The sequence below is a fragment of the Cynocephalus volans genome, chromosome 14, assembly GCF_027409185.1.
Source record: "Cynocephalus volans isolate mCynVol1 chromosome 14, mCynVol1.pri, whole genome shotgun sequence".
Classification (NCBI taxonomy): Eukaryota; Metazoa; Chordata; class Mammalia; order Dermoptera; family Cynocephalidae; genus Cynocephalus; species Cynocephalus volans.
In genome coordinates this window covers 67,477,335-67,495,110 of record NC_084473.1, presented here as the reverse complement: position 1 = coordinate 67,495,110, position 17,776 = coordinate 67,477,335, and the positions used below count along the sequence as shown (strand labels likewise).

The following is a 17,776-nucleotide window of genomic DNA, read 5'->3' as shown; positions in this document are numbered from 1 at the left end:
GGCTCTACAGCTGGGCTGTGTGTGTGTGTGTGTGTGTGTGTGTGTGTGTGTGTGTGTGTGTGTGTGTGTGTGTGTGTGTGTGTGAAGGCGTCCGGTCCTGGAATAACAACGCTGGCTCAGTTGAGGGTGAACATGATTCACCTTTTGGGGCCCCAAGTTTCCCTTATCTAAAATTCTAGAGAGGGGTGGGTTGGGGATACTTTTATATTTTCCTCTTTCCCTGGGAGAATATTTAGGAAAAGACCAACTGAAAGTTTACTAAGCTTCTACTCACTAATACGTCTGTGTCTCAAATACAAACTTCTAATAGAAAAGATCTGAGCATCGAGCTCCTCTGTTGCGCTAATCAAGGATGACCAGGTCACATGATCCAAGGTTAGCCAACTTATTTGTAAGGCATCACATGGTGGTTTTCCTCAGAAAGGGACTGGTTAGGTAACCACAGGAAATTTGAGGCATCCTAGCAGGTCCAGCATACTATGAACATTTCAAACTTTATTTATGAATAGGTAATATGTTTACATATGTATATTTGTGTGTGTGTGTGTCTGTGTGTGTGGCTGGCCGGTATGGGGATCCAAACCCATGACCTTGGTGTTACAAGGCTGCGCTGTAACTAGCCAGTCCTGTTTACATGTATTTACATAGTTGAGTATTTTAAGGATATATAAAAAGACATGCAATGGGAACTCTCTCCTGCTCTTGAACCCCAACCCTTCTCTTCCTAGGAAACAAGCAAAGTTATCATTTTCTTTTCTTTTTTGGCAGCTGGCCGCTAAGGGGATCTGAACCCTTGATCTTGGAAGGTTGTCATTTTCTAATGTATCCTTCCAGAGATATTTTATGCAAAGAAATATGTTATAGATTCTTTCTCCCATCCTTTTGCTTTTTTCAAAAGGAGTGCTATGTGGGTACATAAAGAACATCCTCATTTGTTTTTATGGCTCTGCTTTACAGTCTACCAAAATATACATAACCACTTTCCTATCAATGAAAGTTTAGTTTGTTTTCAGTCTCTCATTCAGTGCTACAATGAAGAGCCTTGTAAATAAGCATATGGTCCTTTAAGGTCTCATTGCCCCTCATACATACCCTCAGGAATTCTTAACTGGGGGTCCGGGAACTCCTTAGAAGTCAGCAGATATAGAATTCAGGGAGACAAATTCAAGGAGCCTGGAAACTTGGAAGGGAAAAAGTTTCCATTTTTATTTGCACTAAAAATGGAAGATATCTTGAAATATCATTTACACTTATCCCTACTTTGTCATTGTAGTAGGTATTTATTAGATTTTCGATTAGATATGGTTGTTATTTATTAATAAAGCACATACATTACTGTGGCACACATTTGGTTTCTAAAAAAGATCTTGATACCTGTATTTCAATGTAATTGCTTTGCTTTGTAATCTTATGTATTTTTTATTGTGGTAACATAACCATACATAAAATTTATGATTTTAACCATTTTTAAGTATACAGTTCAGTGGCATTAAGCACATTCACATTGTTCTGTAACCATCACCATCATCCCTCTCCAAAATTCATTTTCCCAAACTGAAGCTCTGTACCCATTAAACAGTAACTCCACATCACCCTCTGCCCCCAGCCCCTGGCAACCACCATTCCACTTTCTTTCTCTATAATTTTGACTCCTCTAGGTACCTCATATGAATGGAATCATACAGTATTCGGCTTATTTCACTTAGCATAAATGTCTTCAAGGTTCATCCATGTTGTAACATGTGTCAGAATTTCATTTCTTTTTAAGGCTAAATAATATTCCATTGTATGTATATACCACATTTTATTTATTCATTCAGCCATTAACAGACATTTGAGCTGTTTCCATTTTTTGACTATTGTGAATAATGCTGCTATGAATATTGAGGTACAAATATCTCTGCTTTCTCAGTTCTTTGGGGTCTATACCCAGAAATGGAATTGCTACATCATATGGTAATTCAGTGTTTAAGTTTTTTAAAGGAATATGTATTTATTTTTATGCATGAAAAATATGATTCTGAGATAAGAAACATACCAGACTCCCATTATACATACTTTATTTTGCATGCCTGTCTTGGCCACTAGATGGGGGACTACCTGACAGGACTGTCCAGTTCCTTCTACCCGCTTCAGTTAACTCTCCGAGAGGTGTAGTAAATACATTCAGTGCCTAGTGGGCAGGTGCCCGGCGCGGGGCGAGGTGTCAGCGATGCAAAAGTGCGAAACGTACCCCAAAAGAATCATAAAAGAGTTATGCCTGAGGATGACCGATGAAAGGCATCCCAACTCCTGCCTGTGCTGCTTCCTGGATGTGTGGCCTGGGGCAAGTAACCTCCCTTGGTCCCAGCTTCCCCGTCCATAAAATGATCTACATCGTCAAATCAATTTCTGTCAAGAACACACAGCCTGGACTTTAGCGCAGTTTCTGGCACATGTTAGGCACTTAATAATTTTGTCCCCGTTACCTGCAATTGCCAGAGGTTGCCGGGGAAGGGTCAGGCGGCCCTCCTCTGCCTTGGACCCACTCTAGGTTGGCGCGGGAGCGCACAGGGAGGGTCCGGAGGCTGCACGCCGAGCCTCCGGAAGGTCTCCTCCCCTGGAGACCGTCCCGCCTCCCTCCAGCAGCAGCCGCCGACTGTCGGCTGCGTGGAGCCGGGGGTGTCCTGCGGTCCGCGGGCTCGGCGCCGCACGCGGCAGCAGCGGTTGGCCCTCCGCGTCGCCGGGCGGCGCTAGTGCGGTCTTGGCCGAGGACGGCGCTCCGGCCGGGCTCCTCTCGGCAGCAGCGCACAGCCATCCTGCTGTCCGCGGGGCTGGGACGCGGCGGCGGCGGCGGCAGCGCCGGGGCTGCGGTGGCGGCTCCGTGTCGCCGGAGCCGAAGTGCTCAGGCCCGTCCCGGCGGTCGGAGGGCGGGCGGGGTGGGGGCGCCATGTGGTTCATGTACGTGCTGAGCTGGCTGTCGCTCTTCATCCAAGTGGCCTTCATCACGCTGGCCGTCGGTGAGAGTGCGCGACCCCGGCCCACGCGGACTCCCGCCTCGGCCTCGCAGGGGGCCTCCGGAGCCACTCAGGGAGCCCCTGCCCGGCGCTCCCGGCCTTCGCCGCTCCTCTCCCGTCCCGCCTGCTCCTGCCCCTGCTGCTGAGCCCAGCAGCCCGGCCTGACCGCCGGTCCTTCCAGGTGTCACACAGTCTGCCCCAGCAGTGTCCGGGAAAGGCTGACTCAAGTGCACCTGCCCGCCCCTGTTAACCGCCAGCTGCTGCCGCTCCCACCCGACCCGGCCCAGGACGCCGAACTTTTCCCCGACGCCTATCGCCGCCCTTTCGCCTTTGGCCCTTCGTACTTGCTGCTCTCTCCACCTTTGACATTTTCCCCCTTCTGACTAGTTCCTACTCGATCTCAGTTGAGATCTCACCTCCTCCGGGAAGCCCTCCTCAGGAGTTTTATGGTCCAGCAGCGCCCTGTACTTTCCCTAAAGTAGCACGTCTCCCCTTCTTACTGGTTCCCCGTCCAAACTATGTCACAGAAGGGATCTTGTCTGTGTTCTGCTGTATTCTCAGCACTCGGTGCAGCACTTAGCCCATACTAAGTTCCCCGCGGGTATTTATTGAATGAGTGAAAGAAATTCCGCTTTCTGGGCCAAAGTTTACCATTGTGCGGAGGAGTCAAATTCAGGCTTCCATTCACTTTTATGAATCTCTCCTTAGTCGCCCAGACAAAGTTTTACTTCTCTAGAGTTGCAAGGGCAACACATGGGTTGTTCGGTTTGTTCCTGACCTGAAGTCCATGAAGGGTTGAGGGGACCAGCTACAGAGAGAGGGATGACCAGGGTGGTGGGAGTGACCCTGACTGATGTTCTCCCTTTGCCCCTCTCCACATCCTCCCAGCGGCTGGACTCTATTACCTGGCAGAACTGATAGAAGAATACACAGTGGCCACCAGCAGGATCATAAAATACATGATCTGGGTAAGTGGCAGCTTTCCCTGGGATTCCCTCTCTCTCTTTTGTGCTGCCTTAAAAGCAGGAAGTGGGGAAAGTTTGGCATGCATGATGAGACCTCTGTCTTTTCTGTTTCCTGAGAGTGCCACTCCTACCTCCCTGACCTGTACTCTGTCTTTTGGATCTGAACACGTAGGCCCAAATCTTCCTTGGTCTCTTTCCCCAGTGGCATTGCTTCATTGCAGACCTTGTTCTCATTTCTTTAAGGTGATAGTGAGTGCACATTCTGTGTTGACAGGACCATGCTTTGCCTTTGCTTGGCTGTCTTCCACTGTCTCTAGCTCCTTGCTCTGCTCAAAACATTTAGAACTTAAAGGAACCTTAGGACAGTTTTGAGTACCTGTGCATTATCCTCTTTCTAATTGGTTCAAATGATTTGTCCTAAGAGGGGAGCACCTTCCTTGGCCCTGACCCTGACCTCCCCTGGTCTCATGGGAGACTTCTCTTCCTGAGGACACAGTCCCTATCATTGATGTCAAAAGCCACAGGAGTGACTGCTGGTGGACAGATTTCCACCAGCAGCAGGAACGGCTGGGGATGGGGATGCAATTGGACAGGAAGAGTCCACTGCTCCTCAAGTCACCTGATTGATTTCAGCAGCCACATCAACTCTGGGCATGGCCTGGGGTTGGGAGTTAGTGGTGGAGACAAGATTGCAGCCCTTAGCTCTCAGTTCAGAGGCCCAGCTTGTGGGTGTTGGTGCAGGAATTAGACCTTCATTCATCCATCTGTCTTTTGTTGCACTGACAACTATAAGTCTTTCAGAACAGTGTTTTTCAAGCTGCAGGCATGATTTATTATTGGGTTATATAATCTATTCAGTAGGTCATGATCAGCACTTTTTAGAAAATGGAATAGAAAAGACTAAATTGAAATTTGAGCTGTAATCATATATATGTATGTGGGTGTTGGGATCATGGTGTAAAATGCTTTTCTGATTGTGGGTTACTGTCAAAAAACTTTGAGAAATGGCATTGAAAGATGCTGCCCTTTGGGAGCTGAGGGTCTAGTTGGGGAGACCAGACCTGTGGTTGACTGTGAAAGGAGGAGATTGAAGCATGAACCTAGTGCTGCCCAGAGTGGGCTGGGGGTTAGTGAGTGCAGGCAGGTTGTTGGAAGAGGCTCCCTGCACTGTGTGCCTCTGGTTGTTTCAGTTCTCCACAGCTGTGCTGATTGGCCTCTACGTCTTTGAGCGCTTCCCCACCAGCATGATTGGCGTGGGCCTCTTCACCAACCTCGTCTACTTTGGCCTCCTCCAGACCTTCCCCTTCATCATGCTGACCTCGCCTAACTTCATCCTGTCATGCGGTGAGAGGGGACAGAGTTGGGGAAGCAGCTGATGTGATTGGATGTGCCCAGCTCAGTCCTGGGCACCGAAAAGAGAAAGGAAGGAAGCCACTGAGGTCCTTCAGGAGGCCAAGCTGATGGGGAAGGCGGCTTCTTACTCTTGAGGACCCTAGAGTCCACAGTAGCTCTAGTGGCTAGGATTTGGGGGGCTGGAAGACTTGGGGCCTCAGACAGGGAGGACTTTTCCAGAGAGGTAAGTTTGAAGAAGGGTTTGGGAAAGGAGAAGAGGTGTGGGTTGGTGGAAGCAGGGCCCCCAGCTGAGTAGTTTCAGCCTCAAAGAAACTACTTGGCCAGATAAAGCCTGAAGCCCTTCTTTGGCAGGCAGGCAGGCAGGCAGGCAGGCAGGCAGCTCGGCAGGCAGCTCCCCATCCAGTCCTCTGGCCTGAAGTCATGGTTAACACTGGAGCCTCGTGGGCTGTGATCCTCCTGCAGACACTGGCCTGGTGTGAATGCCTCATGGGGGCTGCCTTGTCTAGTCTCGATCTCACTGGTTGCAGCTGCCTCAGGTTTGAGGAATGTGTCTGGAGGACCTCAGCCTTCTTGCCTTTGCGCAGCCACCGATTTCTGACCCTGGGAAAGATTTTTCCCCTGTGGGTCTTAGCTTCTCCATCTGTTCAGAGATGATGTTTCTGACAGAACTCAGTTGACACATAGTAGGTGCTTATAGATATTTAGATATTTGTGGAAAAGATTATGGAAAGTACTTTGTTACCAGGATTGCCATCTCTCCTGGTAATCTTTATTGGTTAGTCATCCTGGCATTTGGTTGGTATATTGCATGGAGTTGGGGGTTTTTTAGAGTTCCTTTTCTATTTCTGAGTGGGAAAACATGGAAAGAGGATATTATCCACAAGGAGGGCACAGTGTTAGAGCTAGGACTGGCCTCTTTCCTGAGTGTCTTGGTGTGATTTCACCAAAGAATTTCCTCAGCAAGGGTGAGTTTGGGGAGCCCTTCCCTGGAGACCAGGTCTCCTCTGCATCTTCCTAGGGAGGAGATCCCGCCAACCCCCACAGCAGCAGGCTCCCCTAGCCTCCCTTTGTCACTCCCCTGACCTGTGCTTCAGAGGCCCAAGAGAGTTTTCCAAAGGATCTTGTGGGTGCCAGGCACCATCCTATCCTCAAGTGTCCCTTAGCCCTAGAGTGTGGCTAGGCATAGCAGAACTGTGGTCTTTGCCCTTGAGGGGGTGAGGCAAGAGAGCAGAAAAGAGACATGGCAGTTACCATGAGGTGCGTGTGAGGGTTGTTCCATTTCAGGGGACACGTTCTTTCTTGTGCCTGCCCTTCACCTCCCTATGGGAACAGGCAGGGGTGCCTGTCTCTGAGCATCCTGTCCCCAGGATCTGCTCTCTCTTTCATAAACTTGGCTGCACACTAAGGAGATGTGTGTGGGTCCAGAACATGTTAGTTCAGATCAGTGTGCCTTACCCTGGGGCAGGATGGATAAGGGTCCCCTCCCCCAGAATTTTGAGGAACCCTAAGACTGCACCTCAAAGTGTCTAGCAAATGGTGCTCTTTTTTCCCTAGGAATGAGAGCCTCTTTATTTGAGAAGGTCTTCTCCCTTCTGCCCAGTTTGGAGTGTATTCTCTTAGGGGAATCTGATCTGTAGTCCAAGATTTTCCCTCCACCTACTTCCCATGAGAGGACTTTCTTTAGGACTCACATCCACTAACAACCAGGTTCATTGTCACAGTGCTTTGGATTGTGTAACACGGAAGTCTCATTTTTATAACATGCGAAGAGCTTTCTTACCTACCTTCTAATTTTACTCATAATGCCCTCTGCAATGGGCAGGTTGGGACGAACCCTCCCATTTTACCAGATGGGAAACTGAATTCTAGACAGTGGTGTACTTAGTCCAAAGTCATACTCTGAGTTGGGTATAAAGTTGGGACTAAGACTCAGGGATCCCAACTCTCAGGGGCCTTTTGAAGGTTAAAAGGTTAAAAGTCCAGTTTTGTTATTTCCCCCAAGCTGACTGACTCTTCATTTCCTCAACAGGTCTAGTGGTGGTGAATCATTACCTAGCATTTCAGTTTTTTGCAGAAGAATATTATCCTTTCTCAGAGGTAAGAAGTGTCCAGCACATTCAGCTGTTAACAAGGACAGGGGAGCAGAGGGGACTTCCATGATTTGCTTTGTGAACTTAGCTATGATTTGAAACAGAGTCTGTTCAGGGATTATGTGTCAAAAAATATATAGAGAGAAATGATTTAGAAAGCAGTGTGGTTGAGAAACAGAAGGGATCCCTTTGGCTGGGGTGGGGAGGACACTGCTTTCCCTCAGTGCCTCGTTTGGGTCCCCCTCATCCCAAGGTCAGGAAGGGGCCCTGGGGTGGCCTTGTCCGATGTAGAACTCACAGGGCAGGCATGGCCTGCCGAGGTGTTCTCCTTCCAGGAGTTCTCCACACCTGCTGCTCCAGTTTGAATCCCAGGGGAAGAACAAGGTCACTTTGGGGAGTGTGGGTCATTCATGGCTTAGCCCTCCATCTGCCTCAGTCCAGAGGAGTTGCTTGTCCTAATGACCACGATTTGGGGATGGAGCCACATTCAGTCATCTTTAGCCTCTACCTTTCCCCACTGAATTATCTCCATGTCTGAGGATGTCCTGTCCCTGCTTCCTGGGCCCTGACCCCCTTCAGAGATCAGGTGTGGGGCCTTCTGTGCACTCCTTACCACCTGCCCAAGAAACACAGTGACCATGCCTGGCCCACTCTTGGCACCTCCAGGGACACCCTCTTCTTAGTCTCTCCTGTTGCCAGGTCCTGGCCTATTTCACTTTCTGCCTGTGGATAATCCCGTTTGCGTTTTTTGTGTCACTTTCGGCTGGGGAGAACGTCCTGCCCTCCACCATGCAGCCAGGAGGTGAGATGGGGTTTGCAAGGGGCCAAGGTGGGGGGCTGCCAGCAAGGCCTGAGTTGGCTGGGGCACCAGAGTCCAGCCCTGTGATGGACACACTTGGGCTCCGGGTTGGGAGAGCTGTGTTCACATTCTCACACAAACACTCATATACTCATCTCCCTACCTATGTCTCCACAGATGACGTGGTCTCCAATTATTTCACCAAAGGCAAGCGGGGCAAACGCTTAGGGATCCTGGTTGTCTTCTCCTTCATCAAAGAGGCCATTCTGCCCAGTCGTCAGAAGATATACTGACCCCCTTGGGTGGGAATGTGGGGCCAAGATCAGGAGAGTCAGGCCCCTGGGCCTCAGTGCTAGGTGGGGGCCGGGAGCCTGTAAGGCACCTTCCACCAGCCCTGGCTTTCCTCCCCTTGACTCTGAGGCCCCATCCCCACCCTCCTCAGAAGTCTCAGCTTGGCTCGGATCTGACACTGCTAGAGGCAGTAACCTCAGGGGGCACTCCAGAGGGTGGCAGAGCCTACTTAGCCAGGAGGTTGAGGTCCCCCAGCCCTTCCCTCTCCCAAGGTGAGTTGGGAGGTTCTGGCTCAGCTGGGGCAGGTAGGGCAGGGTCTATGACGCTGAAGAGCAGACAGTGATAAATTCTCTGGGCAGATGGCCATGGCTTGGCACTTCCAAAAGAAATAGTTTTTGCTGTTGAACTGTGATTTCTGTCCAAGTGCTGATTCCCATTTGAATAAAGATTCTAGGTGGCACTGTTTGCCTTAATACCCTGGAAGTCCATTTTCCTTTCTTCCTGCTAACATTCTGCCCTGGACTGGACTAGCTTTTCTGCTCCAGGAACTCCTTTTCTGGGTTTGGTTCTTGCCCTTCTGAAGGGACTGTTCTTGTAGCCCTTAGTGGGAAGGGGGCACAGATGAGCTGAGCCTGGTCATGGAGCAGCAGTGGGGTATGGAGGCAGCCTTTTTTAGTCACCTTCCTTTTCTTCCATCTCTTCTATCCCCAAGGCTCTGTGACTGTCAATTTGGGAATGGGGGAGGGGGCAATTTAGGACCGGGGTGGATTTTCAGAAGAACATCTATAATATCCTTTTTATATAAGTCTTCCTCTGGGGAAAAGGAGTGGTTTCTGGCTCAATCCTATCTCAGACTCAAGGAGAAACAAAATAAAGATTCCAGGTGGCCTGGCCTGTCTTTTAAGAAATGGGGCTGGTAGAAGCTGTTTATCACTTGGAGAGCATACAGACTCTGGCCCTCTCTTCCGTGGGCCTTTGGCTCCTGGGGAGATGATCTCTGCCTTCGAAGAAGGCAGGCCATGTCTCAGGCACAGACCAGATTTGTTGACCTTGCACTCCAACTACAGTGCCTTACAAGTGCTCAACAGTACACATTGGAATGAAGTCCATGAGAGCCATTACTGACCATGTCCTATACCTCAAAGTGAGGCTGGCAGGTGCAGAGATGGACTGCACACAACTGGTACCTTTAAGTCATCAGGAAGACCCCTGTGCTTGAAAATCTTTCCTCTACATCATGCCTGAAGTCCTATCATAACCCTCCATTTCCTTGGCTTTAGCATTTCCATTCTCCTATAAATACCTTTCCCTGGGAGGAGTAGCACACTAGTTTTCTTTTGATGTGAACGAGATGCCAGGCCCTTTTCTCCTGTGCATGCCAGGATGGACAAAGCAGAGGACACTGGAGGCCAGCATCTTCCTCTCTGATGGGCTCACAGCTGGCCCTACTCTCTCGCTGTCCACTGCGTGGTTCCTTACCCTGCTGATGTGGCTTGACCTCCTCTGTTCGCTCTACTACCAGTGTTCTCCCAGGGTTGCCAGTGGCCTTCTTGTGCTGAATCTGGCAGGCCCTTTCATATCTCCTCTTACTGGGTCTCGGCAGCACCTGACAGGGCTGATCACTTCCTGCTTCTTGAGTCACATTTCCCTGGAACTTCTGTGGCTTGTTGTCTTCCTATCCTTCTGGCTGCTCCGTTCAATTTCCTATGCAGGCCTCTCCACTCACCCACGCACAGTGGGGTCTCTCAGGGTTCTGTTGTGGGCTCCATGGGGAAGGCCAACAATGTTGATGGCTTAAAGGAGTCTATCGAGGAATCAAGAGTTGACCACCAGCCCCAATGTCCCTCTTGATCTGAACCACCGTTCTGCTGCTTTCTGGGTGCACAGACAACTGAAGTTCATGGCTCAGATGGCACTTGTTGCTGTCCTCTGCAAACCTGACCTTTTTGGGTACCTGCCTTGGCCCCAAGCTCACTCAGGAGCCAAACAGGAAACCTGCTTTCTATTCCTGCTTTCTCTTTCTGCCCCCAACATCCAGCCTTTAAAAACTGTCAAGTCTATCTTCTTAACAACTCTTGTCTTGAGCCACTCCCACTGGCATCACCTTTCACCAGGATTATTGTGACAGCTTCCTGCTGCTTCTCTATCCCACGGCTGGAGTTGTCTTTCTAAAATGCACAGTTGATTAAGTCACTCCTGGCCTAAAACCTTCCATGGCGCCCCACTGCCCTTAGGGTAAAGTCCATAGCCCTTAGCCTGGCTTGTGAGACTCGTGGTGTCCTGGTTTCACCTCTCTGACCTCATCACTTGCCTCTTGCACTCTGGGTCCCAGCCTTCTGTTTCCAGAGATGCCATGGCTCTCGCTTGCCACTTTGATTCCTCTTTCTTCTGCTCACCTCAGTACTTTCTCTGTCAAGTCTCCAGCTTAGATTTCACTTCCTCCTGGGAGCTTTGGATGTCCCCTGTCCTCCCACAACTCCACACCACACATTTCACTCTAGTCTTACTTGCCTGCTTTATGGTCTGTTTCCCCATTAGACTGTAAGCTCCTTGAGGGCAAGGACTGTCCTTGAATTTTTGTATCAACAGTGTCTGGCTTGGTGCCTGGCACCTAGAAAGCACTCAATAAATGTATGTTAAATGAAAGAATTGTAGTGATGTGTTCAAGGGGATGCAGGGGATCCAGGATAGATTCCTGGAGGAAGTACACATGCTTTCATAGTCTCAAATTGAAGCCACAGATTCTCCTGTGCCTCCCTGAACTGCAGAAGCCTCAGTGGCAGCTGAGAGTAAGGGATGGCAGCCCATAGTAGCAGGGAAGCCCATGCCAGGGTGACACATTAGCTGTCCTCTACCCCATTCTGGATCTGGAGATGAAGGGTGAGGCTTAGAGCCTGCAGCAGGAAGGACTTAATCTAAACAAGAGACAAATTTCCCAGTGGTCCCTCCATCCTGAAAGCCTTGTGCCTAGTGGGTTGGGGTGGGAAAATGGTGGGGTTGCCAAAGTGTCACTTTTACAAAGTGTCACTTTTTTTCCCCAGGATAGTGACTGACCCCCATTCTGAACCTTGGGGCTCTGCCCTAATTTGGATTCCCTGGGGCCCAAGAGATTTTGCAGAGAGAAGGGAGGACTGGGGTCTCGGCTTTTGATAGGGGGTGGGATGTGGGAGTGGGAATGGGGGTGGGGGGAGGGCTGGCTCCTATCTTTGAACTTGGGGGTGGGAAACCCATAGGCACTTCTACCCCTTTCCTCCCCACCCTCAACATTAATCACCACACTTCAGCATTCACTGGGTTACCTCAGGTAGAGAGGCTACCAAAATAACTTTATGGGGTGGTTTTGGAGGAGGGCAGGGTGGGGAGCCCTTGATGAGCTCGCATTGCTGCCAGGAAGGGTTCATCAAATGTTTCACGCAGGTTCATGGCCAGGGTGTCGGTCCAGAAGGTGTTATCACCCAAGTGTCGCTTGTGGGGTCCTTTCCTCATGCTGATGGGGTAAAAGCCCTGGGGCACCTTCATCCTGTATGGCCGTCTCCTTGGGTGCAGCATACGGACCATCACCTCAAAAGGTAGCCGAGGAACAGGCGCCACCCAGTGGCCATCCACTGTGTGCAGCTGTGCACCACCGTGCCCATCGGGTGTCACCTCCAGGAACCTGCTGAAGTCATGCTCCCGGCTGGGGTCTGGATGCACGCCCAAGCGGATGCCCTGTGGGTAGTTGATATCAGTGGTGGGGAATGTGGCAGGGTTGTTGCTAAGATTCCACAACATGGGTCTCTTGACCGCGGGCTGACTGTAGTAGGGCTTGAGCGTCACCATGGGCTGTGGTATGGGTTGCAGTTGCAGCTCCATGGAGGGATGGAAACTCTTGAAAGGCTTTGACCCCTGGTACTCTGGGGTCTTGGAGACGGCGATGGCTTGGGCTTGCTTGGTACTGGGTGCCAGGGAGTGGCGTTGGTGCAGCAGCTTGCAATGGAGCCACTTGTTGAAATTGGCTTCTCTCAGAATTTTTTGCTTTTTCTGCAACAGAGGGAACAAGACAGTCATGGAGAGCTGCTCCCGCTGTGCTGCTGTGGAAGTAGGCCCTGTGTCTGTAGCCTTTGGAAAGCTCAGGTCTGATTGGTGAGATACTGTCCTCACTGCAGGGAAACCCTGAGTCTAATGAGAGAAACACCTGCCTTATGGGAACTTTTGTTCTGGTGGAGGAGACAGCTTTTGTCCTAAGAGAGCCCCTAGGCTGATGAGGGAGACAAAGCCTCTCTCATAAGGGAGACCTCCAGTCTGCTGGGGGAGATACAGCCTCTGCCATAGGTGAGCCTCTAACTTGAGAGGGGAGACAGTCCCTGCCCTGAGAAAAACCAAGTCTTATGGGGAGACAAACTTCCTCCCCCCAAAAGGAATCCCTAGTCTGACTGTGGAGACGTTTCCTGCCATAAGGGAGTCTCTGGTTTGACAGGGAGAAAGGCACGTGAGAAATGCAAACTGCATCCTGAAAAAGCAGAAAGGTTTGGAAGGCCTGGAATTGGGAAGAGCTAATCCGGACAGGCTTCTTGGAAGGGGGGTGGGCCTTGAGAAGTCATGTAGGGGAGGATACAGCTGGCTGGCTCTAGGCTGGGTGGCAACTACTTGGTCCAGCTCTGTCCTTGTCTCCACTGGAGTTGACCCTTCCATCTGTTGTCAAAGAATCTCCCCCACCCCCATTGTCTCAGTGTCTCACTCCCAGATTGTTGCTAAGCAATTGACCCAGCTTTAGGGGTAGGCTCTGATTAGGCTAAGCCAATCATAATAATTCCATCAGCCTTGTCCCAGACCTAAGTCAATCAGCATCTGGCTTTCCTTTAGTTGCAGCCATTGGAACAAGATGGACACATGATCTACTTGAAGCCAATAAGGGATGAGGGGAGATCTGCAAGGGGCTTCTGGGAAAGGTTAGAGCCATAGGAAACAGATGGGCTTTGCCTCCTTTGGACAGGTGTATGACTGTGAGGGTTGATGACACGGACAACAGAGGAGGCTTGGGCTGAGAAAACTGAACAGAAATGCAGCTGAAACAGAGCTGGAGTACTGGATTTGCCAGCCCTAAAGCCCTCCCCACTCCAGGATTCACTTAATATTCCCAGCATCTTCTTTCTGGGTTTTCTATTTTTTGCATCCTATGTAATTATACCTGCTTAAAATCCCCTTTCTTCCTCAGTCAAGGTCTTTTCATTGATCTGGGACCCTGCCAAACCTCTAGCTCGTCAATCTCCAACTCATGTCTGATCCACCAGCTGTACAGAATTTGCAGTTCTCTGCTTACACTCTGTTTTTTCATGTGCCTCTATGCCTTTCCACATGGCTACTCATTCTGCCTGGTCAGCTCTTCCCTGCTTCATATGGCCAACTGCTGCCCATCTTATTTAAACACTCCTCTTGAGCATCATCCCTTCTGACACCCTCGTGGACCCCCTCCTCCTATATTCTGTGGGAATATAACCTGCCTCTTCTACTAGACTGTAAGCCCTTGAATGGGGGCCCATTTTGCTCATCTCTGCAGCCTCAAGGTCTAGCAGGTGCCTAGCACAGAGTGAGTGTGCAGTGTCTGTTGGGAAAAAGGATGGTTCTTCTTTTTAACCAGAGTGTGAAACCCAGTTACAAGCAGGGCCTAGTTTCATTCGAGATTCTCATACTGAAGGAGGCAGTGCACTAAGAGAGAAACAAATAATTTGCTAATTTAAGCTGTCTTTGCTTTCTAACACAGGACAAAGCTTTTGACCTAAAGGAATGTTTGTAAGTGTGGAATTTCAGTCAGAGTATGGGCAGAGGGAGGCTCTTTCTGGGTGGGAGTGCTTCCAGCCACTCTTCTGACCACAACACATGGGCCACTGCCTTCTCTGCCCACAGGCCTGGTGCCTCCGCCCAGCCCACCCCTTACTTGATACTCAATTAGGTAGTTCTGCTCCATGAGGGCCAGCTGGTCCTTTAGCCTCTCCAGTTTCACCATCTCCCGGGCAAAGTCCTTCTTGTCCCATTTCCACATGGCATCCTTCAAGAACCTGGTGCCAAGGTGGGGGCATGTTATCCCAAAGTGACTGAGCTTCCACCTGGGCTGGGAAGACCAGCTGTCCCTGAGGTTCTAGATGGGGGTGGGAGGAGCTGTCAGAGATGAGATGAGTAGGATGACCCATGCCCACTGCCCAGGGGCCCTCTGGCTAACTATTTCTTTGGAAGTGAAAGAGGAATGTGTCTGATTACTTGGTCTCCTGCTGAGGAGCCAGGGCCCCAGGGTAAGGAAGGAAGGCAATGCTTAACCCAAAGCGTGAGGCCTGGGGAAGGCTCTGCCAATAATATCCTGGCAGGAGGCCTCCTCAGCAGACTTATCCCCCAGCCGTCTGGCTTCCCAGACCCTCCCCTTAAAAGCTCATCCTTGGGTGAGATCCCCAGGGGAAGGGCTAAGCGAGAGGGAGGAGGGTGCCAGACTGCAGGTGATTCTCATACTCTCACCGGGCACAAGCGTGGTGGTTCCATATTTTGCAGTAGTCGATGGGCTTGCAGCCCGTAGCATCTTGGGCATGGACATTGGCGCCACTCTGCACCAGGACCTTCACACAGTCCAGCAGGTCCTCACGGGCTGCCAGGTGCAGGGGTGTGGAGCCATTGCATGTCCGACTGTGGAGGGCCCCACCAGGAGAAAAGAGGGCAGAAAGGAAGGACAAAGAGCATCTGCCCATCAGATAGGTGGGCAAACCAGCTTAAATCACTGCTCTGCCACTAGCCCACTGGGTGACCCTAGCTTTGACCCTTCTCCACTCTACTGCAATTTCCCATACTGTAGAAGGAGGGAATGGACTAGATGAATAGTAAAAATCTGTTTAGAGGAGGTTTGTGACAGTTGAGAACTGTGGAAGGAGATCTGGGTTGGTTCAGAGACCACTAACCTCATCCACTCAAACCAACCTGCCCTCCACCCCATGCCTCACCATAGCCCACAAAGTCTGCATGACCTGAGCCCTGCTTCCTCCTCAACCTCATCCTCTGACCTTGCCCCACTCTTTCCAACACATGGCCTTTGCATATGATGTTCCCTCTGCCTGGAACACTTCCCTGGCTCTTTGCATGGCTGGCTCATTCAGTCTTCAGGTTGCAATTTAAATGTCACTTCTTTAGAGATGATGGCCTCTTTCAAAATAGATCCTCCCCTTGCCCCCTTTACTCCCCACCCCATCACCCTTTTTATTTCCCTCATAACAACTTCCCATGTTTGTTGGGATTTTGTTTGTTTGTTTGCTAATTTACTGTCTGCTCCTGCACTGGTATGTCACCTTCAAGAGGGCAGGGATCATTTCTGTGTTTGCTGCTGTATTCCCCAACTCTGGCATAGTGCTTAGCACACAGTGCATTCTCAATAAGTATTTTGAATGAATGCAGTCTCCTATATGCCATGCACTTTCTCAATTATCACAGTAGTCCCATGTGATAGGCACTGTCATCCTCCCAAATTTCAGTTGAAGGCACTGAGGCAGTAGTTCCCAAACTTAGCTGCAAATTAGAAACACCTGGGGATCTTTTAAGACTTCCAAAGCCCCGGCCACACCACAGAGCCATTAAATTACAGCCTTTGGATTGGAAGACAGGCATTGGTATTTTTGAAGTTCTCCAGGTGATTCCGATGTACACATCAGTTTGGGAACCAGAGCACTGAAGCTTAGAAACTGAGTGACTGGGCTCCCGCCGTTTGCTGGCAAGTGGCAAAACTGATGTGAACTATGCCTGTCCTCCTATAAAGTCCGATCACTTAACCACTACACCACATGGGCTCGCTGACTGCTTTATGTGGGATCCAATCCTCGTCACCCTCAACAGCACCTCTGCTTGTCCTGCATGGATCTGCCTGCCTGGATGTCGGGTTCCTGTCTGCCCAGGCTCCAGGCCTCCCTCCTGAAGCAGGCTGGACTCACGCGTTGAGGGCAGCCCCTTTCTTGAGCAGGTAATGAATGCAGGGGAGGGCCATGGTCTTGTTGTCCTTGTGGATGACGAGGTGCAAGGGGGTCTGGCTATTCTTGGTGGGCAGGTCCACAGGAAACTTGTACTCATCTACCAAGACCTGCAGGCATGCTAGCTTGCCCCGCTGGGCTGCGAAGTGGATGGCAGTGAAGCCCTGTGGGGTCCAGAGCAGGGCAGGAGAGGCTGAGCCGGATCAGGGCCCCAGGGTCCACAACTAACCCATATGGCAATTTCTTGGGGTGACCTTTCCGGTCTTCCCTTTGCCTCCAGAAAATGGCTTACACCCCTTTCCCAGTCCTGGTGTGTGCTCATCAGCTCACCCTACCTCCCTGCCCCAAATGGTCCTATTGGCCAGGAGGGGAATTAGGGCTATCTGCACGGAAAAGGACATCTCTGGATGCCCCCGAGTCAGATCTTCGCCAGGTGACCGCTATGTGAGGAGCAATTTGCGGGGTGGGGGGACCTCAGTCCTTATCCCGCACTCCAAGGCCTTACCTTGTCGTCGGCTAGGATCTCGCCGCGATCCCGATTCAGGCAGAACCGCAACCATTCCACGTTGCCCACAGTGGCCGCGAACAGCTCATAGTGGCTCGCAGTCGCCCTCTGGTCGGACTCCTCGGCCGGGCTAGAGTCGGCGAGGGCGCGGGGGTGAGCGAGGAAGGGGTTGCCCCGCCGAGGGGCGACCTATCGTGCGGCGTGGCGCCGGCGGTCTCTTGCAGAGAGGCCGGGCCGGCTGGTGGGCAGGGCAGCGAGGAGGGAAGCCTGACCCCCGCCCGCTGCAGGGAGGCGCTGGCCCGGGTTCTCCCGCGCCGCCGCCGGGCCCCCTTCTCCCCGGCCACCTGGGCAACTTGGACTCTGCGTCACTCCACGTGATCTTCAGGGGGTCTCTCCCGTCCCGCTGCGGGGAGCCGCGTGCACTTGGCCCGGGCCGTGCCTCTCTGCACTCTCCCTCTCCCGAGTCCCGGCTCCCCGCTCTGGCCCGCTCAGAGGTCTCGCCCGCGGACACCATCGCGAGGCTCCGACTCGGACCCGGGGCCACCCAGCCGCCGCTTCCAGGGCGTTCGAAACCCGCCGGGGCCCCCCGGGCCGCGAGGGTCGCTCCGAGGGCCCCTCCTGCCTCCCGCTCCCCTCCCGCCTCGGGGCTCCCGGCTCCTGAGCCAACACCCCCACCCCCACGCCCGGGCCCACGTCCTGGAAACTCTGCATCAGACACAAACAAGACGCTTGACTTTCGTTTCCGATTAGAAAATTAATACGTAGAAAGCAGAAAAGTACAATGTGGAAATTAAAAATCACCGT

At 51.4% G+C, this 17,776-nt stretch overlaps 2 protein-coding genes across 2 annotated transcripts; one reads left to right on the top strand and one right to left on the bottom strand.

Annotated features, from left to right (window-relative positions):
- The first annotated feature begins 2,798 nt into the window (after positions 1–2,798).
- On the top strand, positions 2,799–8,967 carry TEX261 (testis expressed 261). The gene is made up of 6 exons (XM_063078227.1): positions 2,799–2,999; positions 3,885–3,964; positions 5,152–5,305; positions 7,344–7,411; positions 8,104–8,206; positions 8,381–8,967. The coding sequence occupies exons 1-6, from the start codon at positions 2,930–2,932 to the stop codon at positions 8,494–8,496; spliced, it is 591 nt and encodes a 196-aa protein (XP_062934297.1). The 5' UTR covers positions 2,799–2,929; the 3' UTR covers positions 8,497–8,967.
- Positions 8,968–11,821: 2,854 nt separating this feature from the next.
- On the bottom strand, positions 11,822–17,562 carry ANKRD53 (ankyrin repeat domain 53). Its single transcript, XM_063078945.1, has 6 exons — positions 17,317–17,562; positions 16,973–17,102; positions 16,432–16,631; positions 14,978–15,142; positions 14,409–14,529; positions 11,822–12,514 (listed from the first exon to the last, which is right to left on the bottom strand). Exons 1-6 carry the CDS (start codon positions 17,484–17,486, stop codon positions 11,822–11,824), a joined length of 1,479 nt encoding a protein of 492 aa, XP_062935015.1. The 5' UTR covers positions 17,487–17,562.
- Positions 17,563–17,776: the final 214 nt, after the last annotated feature.